Here is a 12,128-nt window from a genome sequence, read left to right on the forward strand (position 1 = left end):
TTTGCTATCAACCAAGAACAGGCATTGACATTGTTGCACAAGTCACTTATCAGTATCATCATAACTAAACAATGGTAAGAAGCAATGGTGTTTCTCAACATGGAAGCAGAGGTAGTAAGTAGTGTTTCACTTTGAATGTTGAGACACTGATGGTGAAGTCGCAAAGTATGCCCCAATAAGGTGGATGTGGCAATGGCAGCTGTCAAATGGCAGTGGTCCTAGTAGTGGGATGCTGCAATTTAGTGAGGGTTTACGAAAGTGGTGGTGCTGTGAACAGTGACAGTACTAGGATTAGAAGTTCAGAACTATGACAATGGCGACAATCCTAACTGTAGTGATATTATACTATAATTGTAATTGAATGTCTTATCAGTAGCAATAGAATGGATTGCATCTATCAAAAATAAAAAAATAAAAAAATAAAATTATTTTTTTTTATTTATTGTTCAGAAGAAAATGAACATAAATAAATATACCTGAGGTTTCTCATTGGTGGAGATTGGGAAGCCAGTTAAAATTTTTGTCCTCCTAAAGCACAGTTACCTTCAGATTGTTGAGATGAATCTTAAACGGTTCCCAAAGATCGACGGTGTCTTCATCACATATCACCTCCTTTAATTCCCCAAGATCCTTGACTGACTGTGGCAACTGACGCAGTTGACAGCCTCTCATGTCGAGCTTTTCCAGACCACACAGCTCACCTATCCGTGTTGGCAATTTGCTTCTGAATAAACAGTCAGATATGTCGAGGAACCTTAATTTATGGAGGTTTCCAACTGAATCCGGCAAGCCCTTTAGTCCTGTACAGGAATGAAGCCTCAGCACTTCTAAATTTGTTAGTCTTCCAAGTCTTTGGGGAAGTGCATCCAGGTCATTACATTTAGTGATGCTGAGCTTCTCAAGGCAGATAATATCACAGAGCCCCTCAGGCAGTTCCACTAGATCACTGCAACAATGAATATCAATCTCCACAAGATTTGGGAACATATAGGTGTATTCGACCGTACAATTCCTAAAGGTCTCGCCAATTTTACACAAAATCAAGGATATCTTCCGCAAATTCCTGAACTGTAATGTGGATTCACTAAGGAAAGAAATTGAAACATGCTCTAGTCTGATTCTCTTCAGACTGGATAAATGACCAAGTAGCTGAAAATCGCTTAGTTCAGTTGAATGGAAACCATAATTTGTAATGATGAGAACCTTCAGACGGTCCATTTTGTCCATGAATTTGGGCAGGCTGTAGTTTCTTGTCCGGAAGTTCAATATTAGAACTTCAATTTCAGGTAGTTGCATGCTATACCAGCTTGAGGAGAATGTTTCATCTGCAACCAACATTCTGCACATCGTAAATTGGGAGAAAAAAGAAATAAATACAATATTTTCTACAAGGTTTTATATTGAAAATATAAGATAATCAAACCTGTTGAGATAGACAAGAGGCAGGCATCAAAGGTTGGTTGTTTTTGTTCATTGTCATTGGACCAGTTGGGGAGGTCATTTCCTCTTATCACCATAATTAATTTTTCCCTCTGTTCTACGCTCTTTTGGCTGCTCTGATGGATAGCCAATTCTCTAAGCAGATAATGCTGCGTGACAAAATGCTCATTATTGTAGCCATCAATCTCATTTGCATCTTCCCTGTGAATGAAAGCAAAAAAGATTACTTATGGTAGGTTGCCTTTTTATAAAGTAAAACACAATAATAGTAGCAACCACAATTAACAATAAGGTGGTGTTTTGCAAAAAAATACAGGCAGAAAGACATTCTTCGTTAGCACTGCATCTATTTCACTACTAAATGCCTTTAGTAGAAGGTCAAGTGCTTCGCGATCCGACTCAAAAGCTTAAGTTATTAGGTGAGGCTAATATCCAACTTATATATACCCATTTACTTTCGTATCTAGATCCGATGCGGGACAAGTCTCCCTTATAACTCCTTCCACTTAGATTGTGTGTAATTCCTCTTCAAATATTTAGTCATTTTTCAAGAGAAGCCTTCTTAAATGATTTCCCTAATCTTGCCTCAACTTGCTGCTTTCTCACAATTGCATTGATGTCTTATTCATCTTTTTTGTTTTTCTTTTCAGTTTTTTTCTTCTTTTTTTTTTCATCCCTTTCTCAATAGTGTGAGATTTATTTTTGTAATTAGCATATTTCGGTAACAAAACTAGTCCTAGTCGAGTTGTAATTTCAGTTACCATATCCGACTTGACATTGACTGTAGAATTGGAAGTTTATTCAGAAGAGGCAAGTACTGTTGGTCATTGAAAAGGAAAGAACAACGATTAGGACATTGTTTCCTACTGAGGACACATTGATATACATGGTGTAATACCCCTAATTTCAAAAAGGATAAAATTGGAATTTAAGGTTTATTTTTGTGCATTTTTAATTGATTTTGTGTCTATTTGCTTAATTGACTTCGTGCCTATTATGTATGTGCTAAATTGTTTATTGCCATTTGATTTAATTTTTAATTATGATATTTGAATTAATTGAATTTTTAATTTTTTTTATTACTTGAATAATTGGACCTATTTGTAATGATTTGAATTATTTGCATTAATTATATTATTATTTGACTGAACGGACTTAAGGGTAATTATTGGAATTGGGTGCTTAATTTCATTATTGGGTTTAAATTATTGTAATTAAGTTAAGTGAGTTTTTTGAGACGTCACCTAAGTGTAGCCAACATAGATTTTAAACGTGGGCTTTGTTTACGGGTCAACACATGAAGATTGGGGCTCTGTTTTAATCCTACAAGGAATAGGGTTTCAATTAAGTCTATATATATATAGAGCAGTATGTCACCTTAGGGTTTTAGAAAACATAGACCCTATTTGCGTTCAAAGTTATAGAGAGAAAACAGAGAGGAACAGAGAGAGGTTGTGGGAAACAAACAGAGCCACTTTGGTGAGGGTTTGGTCGTGGCTTGAAGGACGGACGTATGAGAAGGGAAGATGGAGCAATAGGAGATTTAACATTGAATTGAATCGCCAGAAAAACTTAGAGCGACGGCAACAGAGTTTTGAATCCAAAACTATACTGGTAAGTTTTATTCTGTCTCTCTCCCTTTGGCTTGTGTTCTATGCATTCTAGATGTTCTCTAGGACCTTAAACGGATATTAAATAGATCATGCATGCTTAGTATAGGTTAAATTGATAATCTGTATGTTTTGAAATTAAACTGAAATTGTCTTGCAAGTTTGGTTCACTCGGACTCTATGAGCATGCTGTTACGGTATCTGTTTTGATTATTTTGTTAAGGAAAATTGTTATAAACAAAGGACTGGATTATCAAGTAGATGTAAGTTAAGACTCTTTAGATCAGTTTTAAGAACAATACAGAAAGGTTGCAAGTGACCGAAGTCGAAGAAGATAGACAGAAACGGAGCTGGAATGAAGGAGGCTCACAGAAGGGGAAGAGAGCCGGCTCTGGGAAACCAAGAGCCGGTTCCCACCTATAAAGAGCCGGCTCCAAGGTAGTTTGGAGCCGGCTCCAGGTTCTTTTAGAGCCTGCTCAAAGTTTTCAAAGAGTAGGCTCCCTTTTATTTGATGTTTTCTACATTTTTTTGTTTCCTTGTGTATTGTTTGGTGCCTTAAAAATTCTTGAACTATTTTAGGACTTTAATGGGGGTTTCAATAATTAATTTAGAATGTAATCAAGGTCTTGGATTGCATAAAATGCCCTCTTTGTATTAATGGAATTAACAGTGCGCTATTTAACAACTTGCACGTGGTTAACTGCTGGAAGGAAGTTAAATTGTCTAATTTTAATTTGACAATGTAAGGTGCTATAATATGATTCTAAATTAAATTTTAGATGTATGAGAGGGTCTTTTGATTAACAAATTGGACTTGTAGCATAGCTTATGGCTTGGTGCTAAAACAATATACAAGGATGCAACCTAGCATGCTATTGATGGATAAAAGGAACTGAATTGCTATAATTAATTTTAGCAAATTTCTTGGAAAATATTATGATTTTAAAACTTATTTATATGTATGATAGAGTTGTTGATTTATTAAAACTAATCTATTCGTGCTCTGGATGCTGTGTGTGAAATTTATGATTTATGATTTAAAAATCTATTTTGGACGTATAATAGGGTCATGTATTTGTTAAACCTTATTTGTGCATAGGTTGGATCTTAATTAATGAACTAGTTAATTAGGTTTCATTAATTAGATGGAGGTTATTACTTTAATTGTTGAACTGTTTTGTCTGTTCCATCAACTATGGATCAGAGCTGTGGATTTTCTAAGTTATATTTTATCATTCTCAGATGTGTAAATGGACATTTTACTGATTGCTAATGTCGTCAACTGCTGGACTATAGTATGGATTAGTTGGAATTTAAGTTAAATGAATTAAATTATCAACTACACGGATAGATTTTGGATTTTCAATGGATGAACTGTTAAACTTTGTCTCATCTATTACATGGATTTGGTTATATATTTTTAGTTGATGAACCGTTTAAATTTTGTTTTATCAATTATATGGACAATATGAATTTTATTTGATGTACTGCTTAAAATGTTGCATTATTTACGGATCATTTGCATGGTAAGCACCGGTATAGGACGGTGACATACGGAGGGACGGATTAGGTCACAATGCTAATCCCTACCCATTCATACATACGGAATGGATTAACTAAAACAGTTAAATCCTACATGGTTTCATGTCCTGTCAACTAAAATAGTTGAACGACATACTGGACAGTTGTTTATATTTCTGTATTAGGAAGGATAGGGTTTTAACTACAATTTTTAAATCTGGATTACATGTTTTGTCTTGAGCAATGAACCGTGGACCGGCACAACTTGTATTTGGAGGGAACTTAGATATATAATTGGGATAAGGGTTTAATTAAAATATTTAAAACCCAATTTTATGTTGTGTCATGGCAACGAGTCAGTTGAGCGGCACTACATTGGTTTGGATGGGAATTTATATATATAAATTATGGTACCGCGATCTGAGCTTGAGTCTCATAGTCGACGGTTATGGTGCGTATATGCAGTAGGATGCGTAGCTAGCTATGTTGGTTGAGGTATACCCTGTTAGGCTTAGGTAGTCATGCCCACTCAGGTGCGTTTTGCATAGTTCCTTCTATTCAGGTTGAGACCCTCAGCATAGTCTAGTGAGAGTCCCGTAGTGTGGTTATATGTATATATCTATTTACAGACTATATAGATATGGTTGAGACATCTAAGGATGTATCTGCGTATCGAGTCTCTACTTGGATTGTAGTTAGGATAGAACTTATTCGTGGGCCTGACCCACTATCATTTTTCAGGTAACGGATAGTTCTAGGTCTTAAAGCTTGTTCGTGCTGAGCAGAGACGGTCACTCATTCTTCCGAAGACGTAGGAGTTTTCTTCATGGTTTGTGTAATACCCCTAATTTTAAAAGGACAATTCTGGAATTTATTTTAATTATTTATGTGCATTTTTACTAATTAGATTGTTTAATTGCTTGTGTTTTGGTTACTTGCTTGGTTGTCTTGTCTATTTAAATTGTGTTTTATTTTATTATTATTGTTTTAAGTGAATTATTTTAATTGGTTATTTAAGTAGTATTTTGTTTTTCATTTAACTTAATTATATTCTAACGTTTTTAATTATTTATGTGGTTTTGTGATTTAAATGTAATTTAGCTATTTAATCGTTAAGGTTTTATGTTATACATCGTGTCTGGGTTTAAGCCGACTTGTAGTGGTTTAGGATTTAATTTAGGGTTTCAAATAAAACCTATAAATACATAAGTATTCATCTGCCAAGGGTTTTGTAAAACCCTATTCACGTAATAGAGAGAATACAGAGAGTTGTGAGGGCAGAGAAGCAGAGAGGGAGCTTGAGTAATTTATAGAGAGGTTCAAGGAGAAAGGAACGGGGTAGCTTCTGGGTTGAACCAAGAGCGCCAGAGGGGTGGAACGACAGTGTAGGACGTGAACGGGAAACTTCAGAGACGTTGGTTTAGAGTTTCAAATCTAAAACTCAAGGCAAGTTTTTATTCTTCTCTTTCCCTTTAATTCATGTTTTGTGCATGCCTAGCTAGACTCCAGGGGTTTAAATACACGCTAAAACTGATTTAATCATGCATCCTTAACTGGATTAAAACAGAGGGTATATGTTTTTAGTTTCAGTTTCTTATTTTGAATGGTTGTGGAAGTTTTGATGCATAATTGTTGTTTAAGATAAATCTTTGCATGTTAAAATACTTAAAAGAATTTAGTATGGACGTATGGGACGTAGGTTGAAGCTTAGAGGCCGTAACAATGGAGTTTTGGGGCTTACAGGGGCTGAACGGACGAAGAAGACGGCTTCAGCATCAACTTAGCCGACTCAGTTGGGAACTGAGACGAATAAGTTGGCAACTTAGCCGACTCAGTTGGAAACTGAGCCGACTAAGTTAGGAACTTAGCCTGCTCAGTTGGCAATTGAGCCGACTAAGTTGGGCCGCGCCCTGGAACTTAGTTTTAATTGCCCAGAATTGTTTTAGAACCTATTTTAAGTAATTTAAATGAGTTAAATGGACTTTGGATGGTTCAAAATGCATAATACACTTCTTATGCTTAGGAAATTTGACAATATGGATATGTAAATAAATTTTTATAAATTATTTAAAGAATGAATCAGTATAAAGCATACAACTTAGCATACTGATAATTGATGGAAAGAACCAAATTGCTTAGCTTAGTTTTGGGCAACATAATGGATTTTAATAAGATTATAAATCTTATATTAGATGCATGATAGATCATTTTATGTTTAAGGTTTGAACTATGCATGCTCTGGATGTTAATTGTTAGAATATCAAATTCTCTAGTGCAATTACATGAATTAATGCTGGGATATATATTGCTGAAATTTTAAATACCTTTCTGCAATGATATGGATAATGGTTTGGAATATAAATTTCTAGTTTATTATTATGTTTGTAATTTACATAGATATGGAGAATTGTATACACCGGTATAGGACGGTGACATACTAGGGACAGTTTAGCTCAAAACACTTAAACCTACCCTAATAGATTAAAGGATGGATTAAAAAATATTGAATCCAAATTGTGATTGAGTCAAATCAACTGCGACTAAGTTGAATGGCTTTCAGAAGTTAAGGATGGTAGTTAAGTCATACCAACTGAATAAGTTGAGTGACTAACTAGTTTGTATATTATATGTCATCTCAATAAGTATTTGAATGACATACCCTGGTTTTGGACGGACTTTATATATATGTTTATGGTACCACGAGATGAGCTTGAGTCTCAGACTCGTTGGTTAGGGTGCGTCTATGCAGTTGATGCGTAACTAGTTAAAGTAGGTTGAGGTGTACCCTGTTAGGTCTAGGTACCCATGCCCACCTTTAGGTGCGTTTTCACATGTTGCCTTTTATTCCGGTTGAGACCCCTACTGTAGTCCAGTGAATGTCCCTTAGTGTGGATATATATATGTATGGACTAGATAAATATTGTTGAGCTATCTAGGATGTATCTGCGTATCGGATTACTGTTTGGATCGTAGTAAGATAGGACTTGCATGTGGGCCTGACCCACTCTTTATTTTTCAGGTGTTCGTCAGTTCCAGGGTTAGAGCTTGGACGTGCAAAGCAGATACAGACATTCATTCCTCCGACTACGTAGGAATATTTTCTATGTTTGGCTTTAGATTCTATTTCAGATATTGTAATTTCTATTGGGTTTTAATAAGGGGTCCACTGGACGGATTGCCGAGTTGTGCACTTATGGAGTTTTGGATTAACGGATTTAAATAATTATGTTTTGAGGATTTTTATTCTAGTTTCTTTCAGCTTATTATTTTTATTTCTTATTATTATATCTTATATTCTGTGTTTGTTATAAATATTAATTGTTTGATATTTACCTCGGGTTTGGGCCTGGGTCTGAACAACCCGTGTCTCAGATCCGAGGGGTATCACAGTTAGTATCAGAGCACTCCGAGTTCAAGTGTCTCTAGGGTGTTTCGTATTAAGTCTTCTGCGTAGCATTATCTCTTGATTAGAGCTTAAGTTTAGGATTCGTTGAATTCCTTTACGGTTCGTTTAGAAAGTACTAATGTCAAGTTTATTCTGTAATTTCAGAATGTTTGACACTAGGAAAAAGATATGGTCCGCGATGAAAGCAAAGAGGGACCAAAAGAAGAGGAAGGTTACTCCGACGATTCCCCTGCAAATGCCGACCAAGAAGGCAGAATGGGAAACCAAGGAATTGGTTCCAATAAGTGTTGCTTCGGAGTACAAGCTAAGGAAGGTTTCTTGTGTGCAGGATTAACCACCATATTGTGGACCTAACACAACTTCGGTGGTGCTCGAAGCTGAACTAAGCGGAGAGGAAGACCCCGAAAAAGATCAGGATGGAGGAAATACTGGAGCATCCAAGATGGAGGGCACCGGAGTTCAAGGATGACTGCTTTTTAAGAGTACTTTTAATTACTTGTAGTAGAGGAAGTATTAGTAAAAGTGTAGTATAGATTTAATTATGTGCACTAGGATTATATTAAAGAATATTTTACGATTATTCGTTTGACAATTTATGGTTTGGAAAAGTTCTTAATAAAGTGAATTAGCGGTTTTGGCTATTATTATTGTGTTTTGTGATAACATTTTTTGATATATATACACATATGGTTTTATTAGACTATATTGGATTGTGTATGATGCGATGATAAAGGAATATCACAGTGGAGTGATTTGGTTTTGATAGGCAAACAGATAGTTGTTAATTGGTACGTTGGGTTGAGACGTGATGATTGCTAACGAGTTATAAAAGAACTTGTTTAAATCAATAAGATAAATTTGATATTAAAGGAAGAATTCTCAAAATAAATTGACGTTCTAACTATGAGTAGATTTCGGAGTATATTGTATATGTTATGTGTTTTGCTCTACAGAGTATTCAACATTGTTGATTTGGATAGTTTAAATTGGTGACACAGGTATGCAATAGACCTTATGGTGTTTTTATACCTTTAGGCGATATTATTATTTTACTTGAGGGTGATGTGGCTGTGACACTAGATATTGGCAGACTCAGATTTCTAGCCGTCTTTTGGTCTTGGACATGCACACTTATGATGTGATACATGGGATGGATTAGTTATCTCACTACCATGCCTGAGTTAATTATTTTGATAGGTCTATTGTGTTCACCATACCTGGTCAGGTTATGTATGTAGTAGCTATGCCACATCCTAGTGGTGGAGGTAACACTTATTTGTTCCATGTGTAGGAGGAAACGGAGGAGGGGACTACTGTGTCATTGGATAACATACCGATTGTATAGGATTTCCTGGATGTATTTCAGGAGATTCTAGGGTTGCCACCTAGTCGCGATATTGATTTTGTGATAGACTTAGCTCCAGGCACTACACCTATTGCTAGGGTACCTTATAGGATGGCACCGGTAGAGATGCGCGAGCTAAGAGATCAGATTCAGCAGCTACTCAACCAAGGTTTCATTCGCAAGAGTACTTCACCCTGGGGAGCACTAGTGTTATTTGTGAAGAAGAATGATGGTTCACTCCACTTGTGTATAGATTATAGGGAGTTGAACAAGGTTACGATTCGTAACAAGTATCCTTTGCCCAAGATTGATGACTTGTTTGATCAGTTAAGAGGAGCCACATACTTCTCCAAGATTGATCTGCATTCTGGGTATCATCAGCTGAGGGTTAGGGAGTAGGATGTTCCTAAGACAACATTTCTCACGAGATATGGTTCTTATGAGTTTCGTGTGATGCCGTTTGGGACGACTAACGCACCAGCAATGTTCATGGACTTAATGAACAGAGTCTTCCGGGCTTATTTGGATCAGTTTGTTATTGTCTTTATTAATGACATCTTGATCTATTCTCGGTCGGAGGACAATCATGCTAGGCATCTAGATAGTGTTGCAGACGCTTCGTGAGCACCAGCTATATGCCAAGTTCGAGAAATGTGAATTTTGGCAGCGGGAAATGAAGTTTCTGGGTCACGTGGTGTCAGAAGGGGGGATAGCAGTTGATCCAGCCAAGGTTTCAGCTGTGGTAGAGTGGGGACAGCCTACTTCACCTACCGAGATTCGGAGTTTTCTCGGTTTGGCAGGATATTATCGTCGATTCATCCAGGGGTTCTCAAAGATAGAAGGACCACTCACTCATCTGACTAAGAAGGGTGTACGGTTCGTATGGGATGAACATTGTTAGAAAGCTTTTGATGAGCTGAAGACTAAGTTGACTTCTGCACAGGTTTTGTCTACCCCACAGAGTAGGATAGAGTATCTGGTCTACACGGATGCTTCGTTGCAGGGTCTTGAATGTGTTTTGATGCAGGAGGAGCGACCGATTTCATATGGGTCTCGTAAGCTTAAGCCTCATGAACTTAATTATCCAACACATGATTTGGAGTTGGCAGTTGTGGTCTTTGCCTTACGCATTTTGAGGCATTATTTGTTGGGTGAGTCCTTCAGATTATTTAGCCACCATAAGAGTCTGCAGTATTTGTTCACTCAGCGGGAGCTGAATATGAGACAGCACAGGTGGTTGGAATTCGTGAAAGACTATCACTTCTCTATACAGTATCATCCAGGGAAAGCGAATGTGGTGGCAGATGCACTCAGTCGCTGACCTATTGGTAGTCTTTCTGCTCTGTTCGCTACTGATTGGAATGCTTTGAAAACGGTGGATGAATTGTCAGATGCTTTTATTGCTTGCATGGTAGTTACACCTTCTATCATTGGCAAGGTGTTGGAAGCACAACTCACGGATCAGCAATGCATTAACAAGGTTGCAGGGATAGCTTCCGGTGGGGTCCCATTTTACTATGTTGGGGTTGATGGAGGTTTGAGGTACAAGGGAAGGTTGGTAGTACCTTTTGCTAATGATTTGAGGAAGGATGTGATGACTGAGACTCACCACTCTGAGTTCTCTGTTCATCTAGGAGGCGATAAGATGTATCAGGATATAAAGCGGCAGTTTTGGTGGGCAGGTATGAAGAGGGACATTGCTCTTTTTGTCTCACAATGTAGTACTTGTCAGATGGTTAAGATTGATCATCAGAGGCCACCAGGAGCTCTATAGCCACTACCGATTTCAGAGTGGAAATGGGAGAGCATATCTATGGATTTTATGGAAGAATTGCCGAATTCTTTCAAGGGACATAATTCCATATGGGTCATTGTGGATAGGTTGAGCAAGTCAGCTCATTTCTTGTCTATTTATACTGATTTCACTTCGAAGCAGTTGGCAAGGCTTTACATCTCAGAGATTATGAAGTTGCACGACATTCCATTGTCTATTATATCGGATAGGGATTCAAGCTTTGTGTCAGGATTCTGGAAGAGTTTTCAGCAGGCTTTGGGTACAGAGTTGTATCTTAGTACTGTTTATCACCCTTAAACTGATGGACAGACTGAAGGTAAATCAGATTATGGAGGATATGCTTCGGTCGTGTGTTCTTGATTTCAAAGGCCACTAGGAGAATTACTTACCGCTTGTGGAGTTTGCTTATAACAATAGTTTCCAGAAGACTATTGGGATGGCACCATTTGAGGAGTTATATGGCCAACCGTGTCGATCACCTATTTGTTGGATGGAGGTTGGTGAGAGCAGATTTTTGGGTTGTGAATCGTCGTACTCGTGCTTTGGAGTTTCAGGTTGGGGATCCGGTTCTCCTCAAAATGGCTCCTATGAAGGGTGTAATGCGCTTTGGGAAGAAAGAGAAGTTGTCTCCGCGATTTGTCAGTCCATTTATGATTACAGATCGAGTTGGAGCTGTCGCTTATCGGTTGACACTTTTGGATAATTTGGATCGCGTACACAACGTGTTTCATGTTTCCATGTTGCGGAAATTTCTGCGAGATGAGGATCGGTATCAGCATATCGATGTTGGGGAGATTGAGTTGCAGCCGGATGCAACTTATTTGGAGCCACCATGTCGTATTGTCGACAGTAGGGATCAAATTATTCATAATAAGGTTATTCATTTGGTACGTGTTCAGTGGAGTCATCACAATGAGGCTGAATCCACTTGGGAGCGGGAGGATGTCATTCGCTCGCAGTTTCTTGAATTATGGGAAGAAGGTAAGAGCGAATTTCGAGGACGAAATTCCT

General features: G+C 37.5%; 1 protein-coding gene across 1 annotated transcript; it reads right to left on the bottom strand.

Moving 5' to 3' along the window:
- Positions 1 to 528: 528 nt before the first annotated feature.
- LOC132316459 (probable disease resistance protein At5g66900) lies at positions 529 to 1,768 on the bottom strand. Its single transcript, XM_059814932.1, has 3 exons — positions 1,755 to 1,768; positions 1,424 to 1,641; positions 529 to 1,325 (listed from the first exon to the last, which is right to left on the bottom strand). The coding sequence occupies exons 1-3, from the start codon at positions 1,766 to 1,768 to the stop codon at positions 529 to 531; spliced, it is 1,029 nt and encodes a 342-aa protein (XP_059670915.1).
- Positions 1,769 to 12,128: the final 10,360 nt, after the last annotated feature.

This window comes from Cornus florida, unplaced genomic scaffold (assembly GCF_030987335.1).
Source record: "Cornus florida cultivar Cherokee Brave unplaced genomic scaffold, ASM3098733v1 CherokeeBrave_3.0.0_Hap2_Chr07, whole genome shotgun sequence".
NCBI lineage: Eukaryota > Viridiplantae > Streptophyta > Magnoliopsida > Cornales > Cornaceae > Cornus > Cornus florida.